Below are 22744 nucleotides of genomic sequence, written 5' to 3' on the forward strand. Positions count from 1 at the left end.
ACAGGAAGGTAGGCCTTCACGACAAACATGGGGGTGCTGGCCACCTGGGTCTCCTCAAAGATGTGGCCCCGCTTCCTGTTCAGGATGCTGTAGATGCCACCAACCACTTGTTCCGGACACTGGATCTCCGCAAGATAGATGGGCTCCATGAGCCGGGGCTTCAGCACACTGGCATACAGGCAGCACCGAGCTGTGGGGATGATCTGGCCACCCCCACGGTGGATGGCATCAGTGTGCAGCGTCACATCATGGACATCAAAGCGCGCGCCCCCATGTTCTCCTCTCACAGCGCCCCCTCCTTGGTGGCCCACTGGAAGCCAGCCACCACACTGTCCTTGATTTCACTGAGGTATTGCACACCTTTGGTGATGTCCGTGAGGATGTTGGGGCTCGTGCCATCAGGGCCGAAGCACCAGATCTTACGGGCCTTTGCCACGTCCCACTCATACTTCTCAGCCAGGTAGCGGGCCCGCTGCTTGAACTCCTGGCGGGCGGACACCTCACCCTTGTCGATGTCCTCAGCCAGGCTATCAGGGAAGGGCCATGCCTTCATGTAAAGCCTATTGTGCTTGTTGGGTGACTTTGACAGGCAGAGCACGTTCGACTCCTTGCTGATAGTCTCCCGGTATGAGACAACTGGGTCAGATTTCTTGATGGGGATGCAAGCATGATCCTCCTCCAGGTCCTTGAGGCAGATCTCCAAGTGCAGCTCCCCAGACTCCTCGATGATGTACTGCACCATGGGGTCCGACTTGGCCAGCCGCTTCAGACCTTCCACCAGCTTGGGCAGGTTGGCCGGGTTCTTGGCCTCCACAGCGATCCTGACAACAGGGCTCACACTGAACTTCATCACCCGCACGTTGTGGGCATGCTCAAAGGTGGTGATGGTGCCAGTCTTCACCAGGAACTGGTCCACGCCCACCAGGCCCACAATGTTGCCACAAGGCACATCCTTGATAGGCTCCATGTAATGGCCCATCATCAGGATTGTCCTCTGGATCAGCTTCAGGTACAGGTCCTCCTTCTTCCCAGGAGTATAGTTGGGTCCCATGATGCGCACCTTCAGGCCAGTAGACACCAGCTCTGAGAAGACCAGGCCAAAGGCACAGAACCGACCTTTGGCAGAGGTCGGCACCATTTTGGAAATGTACATCATGAGAGGGCCTTTGGGATCACAGCTTTTAATGCCCATGGCTGCCTCATCGTCTGGGGGCCCCTCGTACAGGAGCTCACTGCAGTACTTCTGGGCCGTCACAGGGGAAGACAGTGGATGGTGATCATCTACAGCAGGGCATCCCCAGGAGGCAGCCAGCGGCACATCACAGCTTTCAGAAGTGGTTTACCCTCCTTGTCCTTATCTTTACTGTCCAACTTGATGTCCAGTTTTTCAATTAGTTTTGCCATCTCCTCTTTCTTGAAGTTCATGATTGCATCAAACACCTTGAAGACTGGGTCCAGGATAAGCTGGTAGAATGTCCGTGGCAGCTTCTTGCCATCAGGGCTGTTGGCTGACTTGCTGAACTTGCCGGTGGCTGGATCAAAGTACCGGTCTCCCCACAGCTTTTTCATCATGTCCTCCACCTTCTTGGCCCGCTCAGCAGGCCCTAGCTGTCCCTCGCCCTTGGTGGCAAACTTGGCCACATACATCTCTGCAAACTGCTTCAGGGTAAAGGCCCAACCGTGCAGACCAGACCTGAAGCCAACAGTACCAAGGACGGGGTCGATCATGATGTTGCCCAAGGGGCCACTCTCGCCCTCACCATAGGTAGAGATAATGATGTTGACGTTCTCCACGATGCGCTGGAAGGTTTGGTAGAGCTCCTCAGGCTCCAGCTGCAGCTCAGGCAGGGCCCGGTCCATCTTGTTCATCGTCAGCACTGGCTTGATGCGCTCGGCAATGGCCTGGCACAGCACTGTCTCTGTCTGCACACACATACCCGACACGCAGTCCACCACCACCAAGGCACCGTCAGTGACACGGAGCACGGCTGTCACCTCTGAGGAAAAGTTGACGTGCCCAGGGGAGCTGATGAGGTTGATGAGGAAGCCAGAGCCATCCTTGCTCTGCTTGATGAAATTCAAATCGTCCTCTGAAAGCTCATAGAAAAGGGAGATGGCCGTTGACTTGATGGTGATGCAATGCTCCTGCTCGTCTTTCCGGGTGTCAGTGAAGCGGGTCTCCCTAGTCCGGGCAGAGGCGATGACACCTGCCTTGCACACCAGGGAGTCCGTCAGAGTGGACTTGCCATGGTCCACGCGGCCAATGACAGACATGTTCCAGATGTTGGCCTTCTTGTCCATGATGGCCCGGATCTGGTCTACTGTGAAGTTCACCACGGTGGCAGATGGTGGTGGATTCTCCAAGGAAGATCTGAGCGAGCTAGGTCACGCCAAGGATGGCGGCGGCGACGACGGCGGAAGAGCTGGTTTATCTTTTTGCAAGAGGAAGCAGTAGAAGGATAAGAAAGAAACTAATAACTTCTAAGCATTATATGGGCTTAGCTTCTTCCTATTAATTTTTGGCCTTTTAAAAAATTATATCTTTCAGGTATACAGCACTTATACGATACAAAGTGGTCACCACAAGTCTAATTATCATCTGAGGCTTGGCTTTTATTTAAATTCAAGTCTCTTATACTAGATTCAATAGATACAAATTTCATTTCAATACATGTGATCGGAATAAGTATAACAAAACAGAATTATAAAACCCATACGTTTTGTTTACATGTACATAAAGTGTGCATATAGACTATTAACATAAAGAATCATGTAGGAGGAAATGGTAACCCACTCTAGAATTTCTGCCTGGAGAACCCCATGGACAGAGGAGCCTGATGGGCCATAGTCCATAGGGTCGCAAAGAGTCAGACACGACTGAAGCGACTTAGCACACACATAAAGAATCATTATGACAATCATAACTCTGTTATTCTACAATCATAACTGAAGAAATTTGCTAAAGGAGAAATTCCCCAATTAAATTAGGCTTGACTGTATTCTACAAATAAAGAGAAAAAGCAAACCACAACACTGAAAACAAATAAAGCTAACTACATCAAATCAGTAACATAACCACACAAAAAAGAATTATTCCAAGTGACTTTTCCCCAACACATTATGAAGAAAAATTTCAAACATACAGAAAAATTGAACAAACTGTACAAAGAACACCCATATATATATCACCCAGATTCTACCATTATTGACATGATTCATCCACACATCAATCCATCTTATTTTTGATGCATTTCAAAGTTCACCAGTACGCTTCATCTCCAAACAAGTTAGCATGTATACCATTGACTAGAGATGAAAACTCGTTTTTAGGTAAAATTTACATCCAGTAAAATGACAAATTTTAAGTGTACCATCTGATGAGTTCTGTCAAGTGTATGCACCTGTATAAGCCAAACCCTATCAAGATAAAAGATGTTACCATGGTCACAGAAAGTTTCCCTGGCACCAGTTTCTAGTCAGCCCCACCCCATATCCTCAGCAACATTTGGTGTTGTCAGTTTTCAGTTTTGGCCCTTCCAGTGGGTGTGTAGTGGTATTTTATTGTGGCTTTAATTTGCATTTCTCTGATGACTGTTAGTACTTTTTCACATGAAAACTGGTCATCACTCAAATGCCTTCCTTTATGAAGTACTTACTAAAATCTTTTCCTGTTTCAAAAATAGACTGTCTTTTTTATTATTGAATTGAAAGAGTTCTTTATGTATTCTGGATATAAGTCATTTGTCAGATATACGACTTTCCTATTTACAACTTGTGTCAACTACTTCTCAATGACTTCTGTCTTTTCATTTTCTTAATCTTACCTTTGGAAAAGAAAAAGTTTTAAGTTTTAATGAAGTCCAATGTATCCATTTTCCCCTTTAATAATTACTGCTTTCTGTATGCTAAGAAACCTTTATCTCTAGATTGTGAAGACATTCTCCTGCTTTTTCCTAAAAGCTTTATATTTAGATCCATAATTAATCTTGAATTAAATTTCACGTATGGCATGTTCAGTTCAGTTGCTAAGTAGTGTCCAACTCTTTGCAACCCCATGGACTGCAGCACACCAGGCTTCCCTGTCCATCACAAACTCCCAAAGCTTGCGAAAACTCACGTCCATTGAGTTGGTGATGCCATCCAACCATCTCATCCTGTCATCCCCTTCTCCTCCTGCCTTCAATCTTTCCCAGCATCAGGGTCTTTTCCAGTGAGTCAGTTCTTTGCATCAGGTGGCCAAATTATTGGAACTTCAGCTACAGCATCAGTCCTTCCAATGAATATTCAGGACTGACTTCCCTTAGGATTGACTGGTTTGACCTCCTTGCAGTCCAAGGGACTCTCAGGAGTCTTCTCCAACACCACAGTTCAAAAGTATCAATTCTTCGGTGCTCAGCTTTCTTTATGGTTCAACTCTTACATCTATACATGACTGGGATGTGAGAATCACGATCATTCCCAGAGTCATACTGGGAAAACCACAGCTTTGACTAGATGGACCTTTGTTGGCAAAGTAATGTCTCTACTTTTTAATATGTTCTCTAGGTTGGTCATAGCTTTTCTTCCAAGGTGCAAGCATCTTTTAACTTCATGGCTGCAATCACCATTTGCAGTGATTTTGGAGCCCAAGAAAATAGTCTGTCACTGTTTCCATTGTTTCCCCATCTATTTGCCATGAAATGACGGGACTGGATGCCATGATCTTTGTTTTTTTTTTAATGTTCAGTTTTAAGCCAGCTTTTTCACTCTCTTCTTTCACTTTCATCAAGAGGCTCTTTAGTTCCTCTTCACTTTCTGTCATAAGAGTGGTGTCATCTGCATATCTGAAGTTATTGATATTTCTCCTGGCAATCTTGATTCCAGTTTGTGCTTCATCCAGCCTGGCATTTCTCATGATGTACTCTGCATATAAATTAAATAAGCAGGGTGACAATATACAGCCTCTTTTCCCAATTTGGAACCAGTCCATTGTTCCATGTCCAGTTCTAACTGTTGCTTCTTGACCTGCATACAGATTTCTCAGGAGGCAGGTCAAGCGGTCTGGTATTCCCATCTCTTTAAGAATTTTCCAGTCTGTTGTGATCTATACAGTGAAAAGCTTTAGTGCGATCAATGAAGCAGAAGTACGTGTTCTTCTTGAGTTCTCTTGCTTTTTCTATGATCCAACAGATATTTGCAATTTGATCTTTGGTTCTTCTGCCTTTTCTAAATCCAGCTTGAACATCTGGAAGTTCTGTTCACATACTGTTGAAGCCTATGGAGAATTTTGAGCATCACTTTGCTAGCGTGTGAGATGAGTTCAATTGTGCAGTAGTTTGAACATTCTTTGGCACTGCCTTTCTTTGGGATTGGAATGAAAACTGACCTTTCCCAGCCCCGAGGCTACTACTGAGTGTTCCAAATTTGCTGGCATATTGAGTGCAGCACTTTCACAGCATCATCTTTTAGGATTTGAAATACCTCAGCTGGAATTCCATCACATCCACCAGCTTTGTTCTTATTGATGCTTCCTAAGGCCCACTTGACTTCAGAAACCAGGATGTCTGACTCTAGGTGAGTGATCACAGCATTGTGGTTATCTGGGTCATGAAGATCTTTTTTGTGTAGTTCTTCTGTGTATTCTTGCTACCTCTTAATATCTTCTGCTTCTGTTCAGTCCATACCGTTTCTTTTATTGTGCCCATCTTTGCATGAAATGTTCCCTTGGTAGCTCTAATTTTCTTGAAGAGATCTTCAGTCTTCCCTGTGGTGAGCAGCAGGTGAAATCTCTATTCATTCCTTCTGCCTTAGCTGGAGTTGGGTAGAGTTTCTATGAAGAATTTGCCTACCTTCCCCACTGCCTGTGGCTAATCTGATTTCCAGAATTTCTGCCTTCATTCCTCTTATTCCTTAACCCTCGAGTCTAGGACTCTATCAAAGTTTCTGTTTCCCTGCAGCAGCACTGAGGAGGACTGCCTGTGGGTAAATAGCTGTTTTTCATCTAATGCAGTTTCCTTCTTCCAAGTATCGACTTCCCTCTAATTTCTGCCTGTTTTCAGTCTCTCTCTAGTGCCTTAAAACAAGTGGTTTTTTATTTTTGTCTTGAGTTGTTAGCTGTTATCTGCAAGGAGGTGGGAGGTAGTCCAAAATGAGCTACCTCACTACTACTAGAAGCAAATCCTCCAGGTGGTTTTTGAACACAATAATCTTGATTTTACGTCCCTGGTAAGATATATCCTAAGGACAAGAAGAAATCTGAAACTTCATTCATAATTATTATTTTCGTAGTACTAATGACATTATAATTTGATAATTATTTTATGTATATTACAAGATTAAGTAACCTTTAATGTTAATTAGGAATGAACTTTTTTTGTGTAAGAAAAAGATATATAAGGGTAAAATAAAGTTGAAGACAAATCCACTAATGTTAATTTAATGACAAACCCTCTAATGTTAATTTCCATTGTAGACATCGTTATGTATTTGTGAGGTAAGAAAGCTTTTCAGTATGTTTTCTAGCTTTGTCCACTGAAAGATCATAGATACAATGGCATCCCAGTAAGAGTGTGCACATCTAACACTGAAATTCTAAATACCATTTCCCACTAAAAGGATCCAGAACTCTTGGAACCAGTTCTGGGTTAGGAAAAGCACACATTGGGATGGAATGTCTTATCCCAGAAAGCAAAGAATCACTCAAAGACTAATTAATAAGGGTATGCCAAGATGACACAGGTGCCAGCATAAAGGGAATCTCACTGGCCACATTTGGAATAATTTGATCAAGAAAGAATAGTGACTTTGGCTGCAGAGTAAAACATTTAATAAGTAAAATTCCACGAGTCTATATTGACATGAAAGAGAACAGAAAATACAACAGCAAATATTTTGCCACCATTTCAGGTGATCATTACACCAGCTCCTTACTCTGGAATTTAGTTATCAAAGGTAAACATTTAGCATTTTTACTGATCCAGGGTTATTATATCCCCTTCCAGAGAGGGGAAGTGTTTTATGGACTAAAGGTGATGGAACAGGAACCACTGTTGTGAATATGAATGCCAGAAAGGGAGGTAATGTAAGCTGTCTTCTTTTGTAACTCCCCAACGTTGTCAAATCAAGAAAGACACATAAATATACAATTTAGTTCTGACAGTAACCAAAGAAACTCAAAGGAGACACCATGTAAAGCTGGCATCGCATCTCTGGGTCATGGAACAGGAGAGGAGAGGGCTAGACTGTTGTTTTCACCATAACCTTGAGGTTATGCTGTTATCAAGGGGCTGTAATACTTTGATTATAAAATCAAAATCCAAACAGCCTAACCCTTTGATAGCTCCCTACTATTATGACATTAATGTCAAAAATCCTGCACCCACCTTGTCAGCCACTCAGCCTGCATCTCAGCTCCCAACCCCTGCTCTGCCGTAGCCTGCTTAAGTATCTCAGTTGATGAAGCTCTGGCCAGACTCGGGGCTTTCACAGGTACTCTTCTCCACCTGGAAAGCCCTCCTCCACTCTGGGCTTTGCCCCCTTGGTCCCTCACTTCAGCACTGCCTCCTTAGGGCGGGCCTCCATATCCCTCCCAAGGCTGGGCTATTCCTCCATTACACATGATCACAGTGAACCCTCTTCCAACTCCTCCTTTAGAACACTGAACCCACTGTAATTACATAATCACTTGAAAATTATTTAAAGTCTGTCTCTCCGAAATTATTTAAAGTCTCTCTTTCCAGTCACACTTGAGCTCCATGCAAAATAGATGCCACTCTGTGTCGGTCACCCTACAGCCTGCCTACCACACTGCCCCAGGTACGGTAGACACTTAATTCTGTCATGGGATGAATGACTGGATGACAGCCTGATGAACTGCAGATTCTTCAACACAGAGCAGCAAGGAACCCAGTACTTGTACGTGGAAAAATTTAATCACTTAGAATTAAGTATCACTGTAAAAAAAAAAAAAAAAAAAAAAAAGGCCTATGAAGGATGTAGCTGTTTCCAAGTGTGGGTGAGAAAGCTGCTCAGTATGTGACCTGAAGTCTTAGAGCATCCGTCTGAGAAGTGACTTGTGGTGGGGACTGAGGTCTTAGTGGAGGTGGTGACAAGTGGTTGGTTCTGAGGTACATTTTGAATGTGGAGGCCCATAGTACTTGCTGGTGGATTAGAGGAAGGTGAGAACCTAGGACATCTCCTAGAATTTTAGACTGGTAACTGGGCGGATGCTGATGATATTTAATGAAACAGAAACTATGAAGAGAAGCAGACCCATTGTTGGTGTATAGTCGCTCAGTCGTGTCCAAAGCAGAATTGAAGGAGGGAAAAAAGCAAGAGTTCTGTTTGGGACTTGTTAAGTTTGAGACGGCTAGGAGCAACTCCGGGGGAAAGACTGAAGAGGCCATCCAATGCAGGGCTCAAGAGGTTAGAGATGCCCAAAATCATCACAATATTGTATCATCACAATATTGTAAAGTAATTATCTTCCAATTAAAATAAAGTAATTAAGAAAACAAACAAAAAAAGAGGTTAGAGATGCAAGCTAGAGACACAGGCACAGAGTAGAATGGTCAGCACACAGCCACACAGAAATGAAAGCACAGAAATAATGGAAACAGCTCTAATTAAATCAACATAGAGCCATCAATAAAATGTCAGGTGATCATTAAAAATGATGGCACAAAAACATTATCTATGTGTAGATGTCAGTTTTATGGACAATCCTTCCGTTTCCTCTTCCCATATTTTCTAAAAAACATTTTTTCCCCACAAAACAGTTATTACTTTTATAATTAGAAAACACAAGTTATTTTTATTGTAGAGAAAAGTGATGATACGTATTTTTATTGACATGGAAAGATATCTATGGCATTATCAGTGTGGAAAGAAGGCAAGTTACAACAGTACATACTATATGATCCCATTTATCTCAATCAACATGTAGGAATTTCTCTGGTGGTCCAGTGGCTAAGACTCCATGCTCCCAATGCAAGGGGCCCGAGTTCGATCCTTAGTCAGAGTACTTGATCCTGTATGCTACAACTAAAAGATCCTGCATGCTACTACGAGGACTGAATATCCCATGTGCTGCAACTGAAACCCAGTGCAGCCAAAAAACAAATAAATATTTGATAAGTAAAACACAGACACATATACACAGGTGTGTAAAGAAGACTCTAGAAGGATATTTAAAATGCCAATAGCAAAGGTAACCTTTAGGTTATTATTTGCCAGTTGTAGTACACTTTGCACAGGATCTGGAAAATATTAATGTGTTCATAAAAAATATTTGATATAGTAATTTAAACTCACTTTTCACGTCATTCTGTCTCTCTTTAATGCACCTGTGTTTTAGGGCTTTCCTGATCTCTTTCCCTGGCACAGCGACCACTCAAATGTTGGCTGTTCTTATATCTGGAGTTGCATGGCATAATGGACTTTGGCCCTCTGAACCACTCCTCAGAAGGATGTTTTCAAATACATAAAATAAAATAAATAGAAATTGATTAACAACTTACTTTGAGAATTGGTATTAAGAGTAATATGTGCCTCTTTAGTAAACCACTAAATAAATAGCCAGATCTGGAAGTGAGTCTGACAACTAAGTTTGAGTTGTGATGAACACGAGCAATATTTCGAAATCTCTGTAACTGCATGGAATACTATATGAAAGCATCTTTGCTCTCTATTGGGGACAAAAGCACAGGTACTCCTAACACTACCATGGTCTGCTGCCTACATCTGGCATTAAATTTTTACTGAGAGGTTAGTAAAAATAAAGGCCAAGTATACATCCAAGGTTACAGAACCCCTAACTTCTCAAACTTGAGCCAGAACCCTCATTCTAGAAAGATACACACCAAACAGTAACAGCAGTTTTCTCTGCATGCTGGAATCTCCAGAGTAATTTCCACATGCATTTTCTAAATTTCCTAGAATGATGCTTTACTTATGTAATTAAAAATAAAGAGCATAATGAACAGTATTTTTGTTTGGTTGTTCATTTTCTTTTGTCTTAAACAATCTGGAAGAGTGGTTAAGAAATTTTACACAGTTGCTCACAGGCTGTATTAACAGTTTCTTACAGGGTCATACCACTGAAAAAAAAGACTTTCAATTTTGCCTAACTACTTATTACAATGACTCAAATCATTCCTGTGTTCTTACAAGCCTAGAAAAAAATTCACTAGAATTATTTATTCTGGAGTTAAAAGGAACAAAAAGACAAACTGTCACAACTGCAGACATTTGTCTCTTTTTTTTTGCCAAGTGTAATTCCAAAAACAGCTGAAAATATTAGAGCAAATTAGTACTTAATATAGACTAATACCTTCTGCTGTTTACAAAAACAGAAAACCCCAAAACACAGACATTTGTATTTTAAAAACAAATTACTAAAAATGTATATACAGATTTAAAATACTTTTCAAAGAAATGTCAAAACTTAAGTACCAGTAGAAACCCCAGAAAAACCCAAGTGCTTACATTTTTCAAAAATAATCTACATGGAGACAGCCAGCTCATGCTGAAAAGTGCTCATGTTTGTCTTAGCAGCAAAACATGAAAAGGAGATGGGAATGAGGGAAAATGTGCCTATCTCAGAAGCCTGCTTTGATTTCTTTCAAAACTAAAAATAAAACCTTCGGACTGCTCTATTAATAAGTCTAGAAAATGGATGCCTTTTTTTTGTGGAAAGTTTTCACAAACACCGAAATAAAAATATCTTCTCAGTTAATAGAGCCGAAGGATGTAAACATAAACCAGATGTCAATCCTTGTTTCTCGACAATTCCATTCTCCCTCAGGGCTCTGGTGGGACTTCGGTTGTAAAGATGTTTCCACAGCACAAGGAGACAAGTTAAATGAATGAAGGGCTGCACACAGCAACACGGCCCAGGCTCAAAAGCCAAGGAGTGTGTAAAAAGCACAAGCTGCAGAATGTCACCTGCGGTAGGGCACCATCCTGGGAATTCGCAAAGTACTTCCGAAGGTTATAAACTGGCCTGTCTGGGGAGTAGCTCCATCACCTTCGGGGGATGGGCAACCTCTCAGTCTCCAGGATCAGGTTTGAGGAGGAGACGTGGAACGGGAGCCCCTGGGGTCTGATGGGCAGATGGCCTCCAGAACCCGGGGGTTGGGGGGACAGGCCAGGTGGCTGGAGCACCTGCCACCACCTCCTGGGGCTCAGGACCCTCTCAGAGTGAGGCCGCTGGAAGGAAGACTGAGCCTATTTGGCACAGCCAGGCCAGCTGGGTCTGCTCTGCCACCAGCATCCCTGCCAGTGCAACTTCTCTGAGACCCCCTGCTGCCCCATCCTCCCACCCTGAACTCTCCAAGTTCCCTCCCGTCCGAGCTTCCAGACGCACAGCCCTCTCCTCTGCATGTGCCTCCTGGAATTTAATGGTGCCTTATCATTCAGGTCCTGGGTGGGGGGGTCATTTTTCAAAGAAGTCTCTTCCCTGACGCTACCTGGGAGTCCAGGTGGGATCTAATGTTTCCGTGCACTCTAAGTGGCCACTGTCACCTTTAGCCCCTTGTAAAATAAAGGCGTATTGGCCTGTTGTCTTTTAGACCAGAAAATCACTGAGTGTATGAACAGTCCCCAGCATCTAGGGCAGGAAGTGACAAATAACAGATGCTCAATTAGTCCAAGGTAAGTGAAAAAAGGACTGCAATAGAGTACCACAGTCAACGAGAAACAAGGCGACAGCAATATGGTCCTGAATACTTTCAGGGTATTCCTTATGACGTCACAACACAAATAAGGGAGAACATTCAGCAGCTTCGGGCGCTTTTCAACCCTGAGTCCCAAGGAACCGCTGCAAGTTAGAACGGTACCAAAATAAAAACACTCCATTTTCTTCAAGATCCACAAATGAGAACAGGCTGACGTTCTCCTTGCCAAATAAAGGGTCCTGTCTCAGCTCCTCTGTTCACACTAGGTCGTGAAATGGAAGCTTCTGAAGTTTTGCTTTCTCATGCTAACTGCTGAAAATAATTTCTTCCTATCCGAATAAACAGCTCTCTAATCTCTACAAATTTGTGCTTATCTACTCAAATGTAGTTTTTTTCCCCTCTAAAACCACGCAACTGGAAGGCCATCCTTGATTTAGCAATATCTATCAAAGTTTAAAATGCATATATTCTTTGACCCAGCAAGTTCCAGCTCTACGAATTTCTCCTACAGATAAACTTGGCTGTGAAAAATGGTATTATATAAAAGATGATTCACTACAACATATGAAATAAAAAACACTGGAAACATAAATATCCATCAAGAGAAAATCAGTTAAGAAATTATGGTGTATCCATAATGGACTACTACCTCAACCCTTAAAATGAGTGACATGTCTCTACGGAAATTCACATCACACAAGCATCAAAATATATTAACTAAAAAGAGCAAACTGTGCAAATGTGCACAGTGTTTTACTATTTGGTAAAAAAACACACACATAAGATATATACATAAACACATATAGAAAAATATACAATAATATGAGGTATCTAGAATAGTCCATTTCATAGGAGACAAAGTAGATGAGCAATTGCCAGGGGCTGAGAGTGGGGAAGAGTGGGGAGTTCTCATTTAACGGGTATCATTTCAGTTTTGCAAGATAAAAGGGCTCTGGAGATACACAGTGGTGATGGCTGCACAGCAAAGAGAATGTACTCAGTGTCACTAAACTGCACATTGAATAGTTAAAACAGAAAATTTTCTGTTATGAACATTTCACAATTTCAAAATTACACATGCACACTCACAGATTTATAAGAAACTGATAATGATGGTTGCCTTCAGGGAGAAATGGTTGTCTGGGGACAGGGTGGCAAGGAGATCTTATACCATGCAACCTTTTATACCACCTTTTTAATGCTGTACTGTTATATACGTATTTAAAGTAATCATTAAAAAACCTCAGCCTTACACAAGAAGCCTTTTCCTTAATCACGTATCACTTATGTCATTTCTTTAAGTCAAAAAGAAATTAGGATTCCACTTCAGTTTTGAGGGTACTTATTAGATTTAAATGATGCCAGCCGCAAAAAATTACACTTGTTCCCCAAAGATCACATTCACCAAAACCCTGTCTTTATTTTTATCAGCTATTACAGAAAGCTTCAAAATCATCATAGAAGAAAATTACCATTTTTATCAGTGTGCAACTTTTATTCCATCACAACCAAGGCAGTTGAATATAAAACTATTTTAACAGCAAAAAGCCCTCATCATAAATCAAGACACAAATCAGCCTGCAATTATCTGAGTTAGAAAACAAACTATGCTTATGTTGCAGTCTACCCTATGGCTCCGACTTCTGTGTCAGAATTTAAAACACACACATGCATATACACACCCTCTGGAGTCCTCCTAGTTTATCTAAAACCTACTTTTGTGAAGATCCGCTATTTTCTCGAGTCTTCTGGAATGGGCACTGGAGCCACGCAGCTGGCATCATGACCTCTGTCGCCTTCCCCAGCACCCCACGGCCAGTGAAGAAGGCAGCACGTGCAGGACCCAGCACCATCCCTGGCTCAAAGCAGGAGCAAAAATATTTGTTGGATGAATGCATAAACCATTATCTGCTGATGGGCTTGCCCTCAAGAGCCTCACAAAGAAAAAAACTTCAGAAAGAAAGAAGTAAAAGATCCTCTGTTCACTTGAAGTTGGCATAAGATAAAGGTGAAGACCAGATGGTTCAACAAATGGCTATGACATACTGGCTAGCTGGACTCGAGACCTTATCCAATCCCAAAGTTAAATACAAACACAAGTATTCCAAATACCGTACAAAAATCATAAGACAACGTAACTATATGAATCTTTTGCATGTATCAAATATGTATGTATGAATATAGCACATCATCAAGTTTTTTAGGAAGAAAGAAAATCTAGATGAGTATCGTCATGTCATGTAACAAAGAAAAATCTCTGCATGATAACAGAGAATTAATATCCTTAATATATTAAGAGTTCTTATAAACTGACTTAAAAGAAATACCCCGATGGAAGAATAAATGCAAAACATGAACAGGCAATTCACAAAAACCAAATACAAATGGCCAGTGACCACTGACGTTCAGCCCTAGTAATAACCCAAGAAACACACATTTAAAAAGGACATCCAATTCTGGGAGGATATGGGAAATACAAGAAGTAGTACTTGCTAAGATTGTCATGGGAAACGGGATAGACATTTTGGAAGGTGATGTGGTAAGTACCCACCGGCAACTTCAAGTCTAGGCAGCCTTTCTTCAAAAGGACTGGCACCTGAGGACATTCAATCCAGTAGCATCTTTAATAGTGAACCATCAAGAAAATCAAAAGGGGAACACTGTATGACGTAAATTAGCACCAAACCACGCTTCTATTTAACAGAAATGAGGCAGAGAAATATATCACATGGGAGATGTCGAATACATACCACGCAATTCTTATTTTGTCAAAAATACAAACGGAACATATTTGCAGAGCCTGAGAAGAAGAATCAGAACGATCTACAGTACGCTATTAACGGCAGTTACTTTGGGTAGTGGGTGTGGAGAGTACTGGAACATTTGCTTTTTTACTGAAATACTTTAAAATAGTTTGACTTTTCTTAAAAAAAAAAAAAAAACCATGTATTATTTTTTATAATTTCTTGAAAAGAAAAGTAGTAAGAGATCAAGTACTTATCTATTAAAGACAGGTTCTGTCCTTTGAGAATTCCCTTCAAAGCTCCCTGATAGCTCAGTTGGTAAAGAATCTGCCTGCAATGCAGGAGACCCTGCTTCGATTCCTGGGTTGGGAAGATCTGCAGAAGGGATGGGCTACCCACTCCAGTATTCTGGCCTGGAGAATTCCATGGACTGTATGCTCCATGGGGTCACAAAGAGTCGGACACGACTCAGCGCCTTTCACACTCATGCTCACTTCAAAGTCCCTTGAAGCTCAAACAGCCATGTCTCTCCCATTCACAAGTAATGAGATATTTTTAAAAACATCTCTTCCTTTCTACATTGTTTAGAAGAAATTGTAGAGTTGCCACCGTCTGTTTTATGAAATCCATTTGCAATCGGAGAAAAAGACTATTAAAAACATCAATCACTCCTTCAGGCCTAATATCTATCAGAAGAAACCCATTCACTGCCTATATTACATTTCATCCACACAGTTTCTGAGACAATGCACAAAGCAGCAGCCACACGACTCCCACCAGCATAAATACGTGGCGTACAAAGAACGTCCTGTCAGCAGGGCCCAGAGCACACCCCGCAGTGGTAAATGGGAATGACAATTTAAGTCATAGGATCAGAAGCAGAACCAAATTTGTGACCTGGAGACAAGCGTGATGCTCTTCACTTCCGTCTACACCTTTTCTGCTCCTCTATCCAAACTCTCTGCCCCTCACTCAGCCCCGAAATGGGCTGAGACAGATGTCCACACAGCTTCAGACTGAAGCATCAGAAGCCGCTAGAGAGATACAACTAAGTGCAAAATTTGAGGGGGTCAGCTGGAATCCTGAGGACCACAAGTGTGTAAAGTCACGTGTTTTTCTTCGGAGAAGAAATGGAGAAATCAAATTAGAGTGTTCAGTCTTACCACACGGGATGTTTGCAATCTGGATGTCAAAACATCAAATGTGGATGTGGCCTCCAAAAAAGCTTAAGATATTGAGCCTGCCGGTTTAGAAATGAAGGAACCGTTCAATCTGACCAAATTCAAAGGCCAGGCGGTCGTGCCCAAGCACCTGATGCGCGGGTGACAGGACCCCTGCATGGCAGACTCAGAGGGCCTAGCTCCCCAGCTTCTCAAAAGGCCTTCCTCCTGCTCTAGAGTCTCAAGAGCCCGAAGGGCCTCACGGTGCTCTCTGCTGCCCCTGTGGGAGGTGTGTGGCATTCACACACTCGATTCCCTGGTGGCTCAGACAGTAAACTGTCTGCCCACAATGCGGGAGTCCTGGGTTCAATCCCTGGGCCAGGAAGATACCCTGGAAAAGGCAATGGCCACCCACTCTAGTCCTCTCGCTTAGAAAATTCCATGGATGGAGGAGCCTGGTGGGCTACAGTCCATGGGGTCACAAAGAGTCAAACATGACTGATTTGACTTCACTTTCTTTTCTTTCTGCTGTCTGGCCACAGCTTGCAGAAGGTTGTCCTTCTAGGGGAACACACGCAGGTTCCCGTGTCTGCAAATGCATCACCGCCACTCGCTAATGTTGACCAGGAAGTCATTTACCCGAGACCAGAGCAAACAGAGCACTGCGCTGAAGGCCGCTAGGTGAGAGCCAGAGCAGCCGGTGAAGAGCTCCGCTTAGCTGACCTGCTTGAAGGTGAACTGAAGGGGCAGGTCACCAGTTCCAGCTCTAATCTGACACCCGCCCCCGGATCATACCGTGGCTACCAAGGAGCCTTAACCCAACTGACCTTTCAGGGCTCAGGGAAGTGACTTTTTTTTATTATATGGCACAGTTTGGCACCGTATGTCTTTAGTCTTTGGGGTACTTTGATAATGGTTCAAGAGTAGTAGATCTTGTTTGATTCCTTTTTTTTTTTTTTAAAAACAGATGGCCAAACCAGGACATATACTAAAAAAAAAAAAAGGAAGGTTACTTACCTGAGCCCTAACATTCCAGCTACCATGGAATCTTGTTGGAGCTGGTCTACAGAAGCAAGATGTATTCTGGGGAGTCACATGTCACATCAAAGCAGGAACTGGTGAGTCTGTATTTTTATGGAGCCTAAAACAAAGAAAATCGTAAGTTGAAAGCCCCCATTGTGCTGCACGACTTTTTCCCAGGGCTATTTGGGACATTTTGAAGATATACATACAGACAAAGTAACATGCTATTTCCCAGCTTACCTAGCTAGAAACAAAGGATACACTGAAATTTACTGCCAGATAACACACAGTGCTGAAGGAAAGATTCATGAGTGTTAGAACTGACACTATCACAGGTCTTGTCACCTCTGAGGGACATTTTGATACTAAAACGTACAGTTAGGAAGCAATCTCCAGTATTTCGTGCAACACATCATACAGAAATACCCAGAGACCGAAGATATGTTCCAGAGAACACGCAACATCAAAATGTCATCCCAAGAACACATGAAATGCAGAGGCAAAGTGTCCTGTCATTTGCAAGCAGCTGAAGTTGCAACAAGCTGCTGTGACATCACGTAAAAAGGCTTTAGCCAGGAGAGGAAAAAAAAACAAGTGGAACCAAAAAGAAACCAAGTACCCTGGGAGATCCTAAGCCATCCCCAGACATACACAAGACTGTTTTTGAGCACTCACTTTTAGGCCTCTCAGATCAGTAAAATGTTCAACAAACTGAGTTAACAGTGTGATACTTTCTCCTTTGCCTTTGGACACATGTTCTAAGGTCTTCTGCCACTATACTTTTCATCAAGACAACCAACACTTCCTTGTTAAAACCTCAACCACCCCATATTAGCTAATTTCTGATACCTTGCCGGCCCAAGAGTTGCACTTTTATCTTTAGACTAAAAAAAGCCTAGCGTGTACAACTTAAGAGACTATTTGCACAATTACTCACATAATCAAACTCAGAAGTGCATCACCAACCAAGTCTTTTACTGCTGGTCTGGAACTACCAGGATGGTATCTGGAATTATCTATTGAGGTGCAGTGAGGCCTCAGAATTCCCTTAAACAGTCGAGTCATAGAACACTCTAAAATCCCAGGAGTCAAAGTCACAGTATTACTCAGGTTTGCTGGGCTTAGCTGCTCTGTCATGTCCGATTCTTTGCAACCCCATGGACTGTAGCCTCCTGGGCTCTTCTGTCCATGGAGATTCTCCAGTAAAGAACACTGGAGTGGGTTGCCATGCCCTCCTCCAGGGGATCTTCCCAACCCAGGGATCGAACCCAGGTGTCGCGCATTGCGGGCTGATTCTTTACCATCTGAGCCATCAGGGAAGCCCATGAATACTGGAGTGGGTAGCCTATCCCTTCTCCAGGGGATCTTCCTGACCCAGGGATCGAACCAGGGTCTCCCCCATTGCAGGTGAATTCTTTACCAGCTGACCTATTACTCAGTTAGCTATATAATAAAAATCAAACTGGCATCCTGGCTGGGAAGCCCTAGAAGAGCCACAACTTTTCACAGTTGCCTTTTTTTTTTTTGTAAATTACATTTTTATTTGTAAACTGAGGGACCTAGACTAAGGTTCCTTCGAGCTCTGAAAGTTTAAGATCTCTGATAACTCAAGATTTCGTAGAGAAAAAAAAAAAGAGCCAGCAAATGAGAGCACTTAGGTGAAGACCCAATAAAGCAGTGAATTGCAGGTCTATATATATGTTATAGAGCACCCCCAGCCCTTATGCACGGAAGCCTTTCTAAGGCTTGATACCAAGAGTCCAGACATCTGCAGTATAACAAAACAGCTATGCTCAAGACATTCATACACCAGCAGAACCAACGTAACTGTGCCTTGAAGAAGTGAAAAAGGCCAAGGCTTTACTCTGTAACAGAATGGTCACAACTCCTCTTAAATATGGGAGTGGCCATGCCCTGCTCTCACTCTGTTCCCCCCCACACCATACCTACCATCAAAGGGGTAGAACCAAGTATTTAAGCAAAGGCGTACAAAGCAAGCTTTCAATAGGAAGGGGCTCCGTGCCAAAGAAAGGCAGAAGAGACCAGGTAAATGCAGAAGAGCACAACTTTTGTGTCAGTGAGTCCAAGGAAAAGAGACTTTACATCCATCCTACCCAAATTGAGGTAAAGGCACAGTGGTGACAATGACAGTTTGACTGTAAGACACTGGTACAGAAGCACTGAGAACAAGGTCCTCCCACTGGAGCAGTAATAATGCTCTACCCATGAAAAAAAGGTTGTGTCTGCCAGCCACACGAGGCCGGTCTGCGTGCGTATCACCAGCAAAGGGTGGGGAAAACAAACAGGTGTCTACCACACTCCCTGGAACCACCAGTCTAGGACTATGCTTTACCCTCTCTGTGCTTGAAACACTACTTACTGCAAAAGTCAAACCCTTTCTATAATATTCTTCTCATAGATAACTCAGGCAGGCTGGCCACAAACTGCTCTTAGCCAGTTAAAAGATTTTCACTGATATTCACCTTTACAAAATATCACGGGTTCCAGGAGACATCATTTATCATGTAAATAATACAGGGCAGGTGTAAAGCAGGGGAAAGCGCCCTCCAAGAAGGAACTAACACTTTCCAATCGGCTCTTCTTTATTCTAGTTTCGAGAAGCAAGGTTTTCATTCCATCTCCACATGGGGGAAGGGGTATTCAGGAGGGGGACATCATCATATTGGACTCCTCTAGCCAATTCTGTCAAATTCCACAGCGTGCCTCCCCATCCCACTAGATTCAGCCACAAAGAGGCAGGGCCAGCCGGGAAACAAGGGCTGTGGCTGGAAATTGCAAATAAAATGCAAAACAGTACTCGAACCCTCCTGCAACATAAACAGCGCAAAAGTTGGAGTATGGTTGGACTGCATCGTGCTCTGTCAGGTGAAACAAAGACCTGGGATTCAAGGTTGCAAGCATTCCAGGCAAATTTGTCACACCAAAAGAAGAGTATGGTGTGTACTGGCAAGAAAGCCATAGAGGGTTTCCTCAAGCTGTTAGGACACCATGACTTCAGATGCCACCAGGTACTTTGCAGACAAACTATATTCTGGAGGCTGTGCAGGTTAAAGGGATAGGGGTATGATGGAACGGCTCACTGGAGGGGCACCCGAGGCGGCTAACGCACTGCCAATGATGGGAAACAAAATCGAGCCCTTGCCGGTCACATCTGAGGCTCAGATGTACAAACCTTGCAATCTTCATTAGAGGCTTGTGTATCTATGTGTGCAGACAGGAATGCACCTCAGTGATCACCCCCTCGCTGACATGCCATGAATGGGTGTTCTGTGGCAACTTATTCAATCAACCCTACACCTCTGAGACTGATTGTGCCCTTTAACGTTCTGATACGTCCGGGTAAAAAATGAAAGCAAATTTTTTCCTAGGTTCCAGGACTAGGATTTAGAAATCCTTCAAAGCCCATAAATAAATTTATTTCCCTAAATCCCTAGTAGAAATTCCCAAAAGACCTAAAACTAAAAGCCAGATTAAAAAAAATAATAAAGATTCAGCATATCTCAAAGGACCCAAGAGGTTAATGGCATTCTTAGTTGAAATCGTTCAGATGCAGATGAAAATTATGACGGTGGAACCCAAATTTCTCCTGGATAGCAACTTACTGTTAATGATTTTTGCTACCAAGGCCCGAATATGCTTCATTTTCATAATGTAACAAAATGCCTAAAACTTGCCAGAGTCCTCAACTCTTAAGCCACTCAGCCTCACAGGCCAGTAGGTTCGGTTCTGTGATCACCAGCCACCCACAGAATTCTATGCTACCATCTCACAATTCGGGGCACTGATCGGCACAACAGAGACACAACTCTGAATGGCTTTGCAGCCCGTTCCTGTTCCTGAAAAACGAGAAGCACACATCTGCCTGACCATGAGTCAGGAATATCAATTTTGTGGTGGAGCCCATTTCGGCTGTGACCAATCCACACCGAACACACTCACAGTAGAAGCGACGGCCACAGAGGTGTATTCCACAGCCAGCCTTTCCCCCCTTGGAATCCACACTCAGCAAGGCCGTGAACGGTCTCCTCTGTGAAAGCAATCTTTTAAACTCTTCACCATGACCTTAAGTCTTCAGTGCAAAACCACAAAAAACATTGCCACACCACTAATCAGTCACCTGAGTTTCAGTCTGGGTGACTCAGAAGCAAACTAGAAAGAAAATAAACTTTCAGGGACCAAGTGATGGGCACCCCGGCGATGCGGTGAACTTGCCCCATCTGGTACTGGTGATCTTGAGCCCGGCGCGCTCCGGGACTATGGAAGCCCGTCACAGACTGAGCCCCACTCCACTTATGTAACTGGAAGATCGCCGGCGAAGGGGGGCGGGCGGGGGGGGAAGGATGGGAGGGCGCTCGTATTCTGAGGACATGCCCCCCCCCCCAAACGCCCTGGGAGCGCGCTCCCATCGAAGCGCTTCGGGTGCTGCCGGACACCCCGTCCCCTCCCCACGGCTCCTGATGGCAACTATCACCGCCTCTTTCTGATGAGCTCTGGGGCCAAGAACACAATGTCTAGTGCCTTTTGTGGGTGGACAATAATTCCCACCTACTTGTTCTTGCTAGATGCGAAAGGAACTCGCTCGCGGCGGGGGCGGGGGGGGGCGCAGAAAGTCATGGAATGGGCGACAAGGAGGGGGAGGCAAAGCCTGGAGATGGGGGCGACTGCCCAGGAGCCCTTGTGGCGCACTCTCCCGACGGGAGGCGAACTGCGCACGCGCGCCAATGGGGGGGGCCGAGTAACGGGAGAGGGGCGCGCGAGGGAGGGAGACGGGAAAGCGCGAGCCAGGGAGAGGCCGGGGGCGCGGGCGCGCGACGGCGCCGCGGGCCCGAAGCCCCGCGAAGGGCACGACGCGCGCGCAGCCCCGACAGGCGAAGCCCCGGCGACAGGGGCGCCCGCGGGGCCGGGGGGCCGGGATGCGCGCCGAAGGCGGGAGGGTGGGGGGAAGCAGGCAAAGGCAGCCTGAGGAGGTCGCGCCGAAGACAGTCACCCGCAAGTGCGGGTAACGGGCCGCCGGGGGGGGGGGTGCCGTCCCCAGCGGGAGGGGGAGGGTAGAGAGGAGGGACGCCATCCGCCAGCCGTGTCGCCCGACCCCGCGGGCCCCTCCCGCGCCACGTCCCGCCCCTACCCCCCGCCCCCCAGCAAGGGTCCCCGCCCGCAGCCGCGGCGGTCCCACTCACAGTCTCTCCTCCTCGCCTCCTCCTCCTCCTCCGCTCGGCGCGGCAGCGGCGGCGGCGGCCATTTTCCGGACGGCTTTTACCACAGCCCTCTCTCCGAGAGGAGGGAGCGCGCGCGCCGCCGACGCCGAGACCCCGCACGGCCGACGTCGCGCCCCGCCCTCCCGGCCGGCTTGCGCACAGCTGCACCTGCGCGCCTGCGCCCCGCCCCCGGTGCCTGAGCGAGCTGGCGCGCCATTGGATGCGGCAGTCGGGGTGGGGCGGGGCCTCGGTGGCGACGCCCCCAATTGGCGGGACTCGGTGTCCGTTCCGGCGAGGGAAAAGGGGGCGGACGCCCCGTCTAGCTGCCGATTGGCTGCCAACGGCCGTCATTTGGGGAAAAGAGGCGGCTTGGGCGCCGAGGGGATGGTTTAGTGGGCCGAATTTGAATATTAAGGATTAATAGGCCTTTGCGGATGCTGGGGCAAGGGAAGGCCTAGGTTCCGGACGCCTGTTTGCGCGACCATCCCGGGCCTTTGACCTGCTGTCCGCAAACACACGAAGTACATTACTATAAGCCTCCCGCAACAGCTGCATTTCTCAGTATCACCACCTTCAGTAGAAGCAGCAAAGTTGCCTGACATTGTTCCAAATAAGGAATCTTGGTTTACGAGGCCTACCCAAGGCATTCTTTCATTTGAGCCTACCGTGTGCCACACTCTCAGAGGGGCAGGGAAATAACTGAACAACGAATTGTAGCCTTCACCTTCTTGCAACTCTGGTGGGGCAAGAGGGTGCATGCCAAGGCTTTCACGAAACCTGTCATGGTTGGATGAGATGGTTTGGGGTGAGTGGGCAGAGGGGGCAGTGGGAACACAAAGAAATAAGCACTCGGCCCAGAAGAGGTAATTTGGGACTTAAGATCCCATAACGCTGGTATAGAAAAATATTTTAAGAGTATGAAAAAAAGTTTTAGCTAGTGAGGGCTT

General features: G+C 44.9%; 2 protein-coding genes across 3 annotated transcripts in view; both read right to left on the reverse strand.

Annotated features, from left to right (window-relative positions):
- LOC101903928 (elongation factor 2-like) overlaps positions 1 to 21670 on the reverse strand; it is a 41923-nt gene extending 20253 nt beyond the window's left edge. The window contains 5 exon segments of the mRNA XM_059883694.1: positions 1 to 271; positions 274 to 1266; positions 1269 to 2380; positions 16163 to 16235; positions 21289 to 21670. Coding sequence (XP_059739677.1) covers positions 1 to 271; positions 274 to 1266; positions 1269 to 2380; positions 16163 to 16235; positions 21289 to 21670 — 2831 coding nt within the window.
- MECP2 (methyl-CpG binding protein 2) overlaps positions 1 to 21874 on the reverse strand; it is a 60780-nt gene extending 38906 nt beyond the window's left edge. The window contains exons 1-2 of one of the 2 annotated variants that reach the window (NM_001206552.1): positions 21780 to 21864; positions 16576 to 16699 (exon numbers count right to left, since the gene is read on the reverse strand). In NM_001206552.1, coding sequence (NP_001193481.1) covers positions 16576 to 16601 — 26 coding nt within the window. In that variant the 5' untranslated portion in view covers positions 16602 to 16699; positions 21780 to 21864. Of the gene's footprint in view, positions 1 to 16575; positions 16700 to 21779 lie in introns of both variants that reach the window. The other variant, XM_024988172.2, reaches the window with a different exon arrangement.
- Positions 21875 to 22744: the final 870 nt, after the last annotated feature.

The sequence above is a fragment of the Bos taurus genome, chromosome X (genome assembly GCF_002263795.3).
Source record: "Bos taurus isolate L1 Dominette 01449 registration number 42190680 breed Hereford chromosome X, ARS-UCD2.0, whole genome shotgun sequence".
Lineage (NCBI taxonomy): Eukaryota > Metazoa > Chordata > Mammalia > Artiodactyla > Bovidae > Bos > Bos taurus.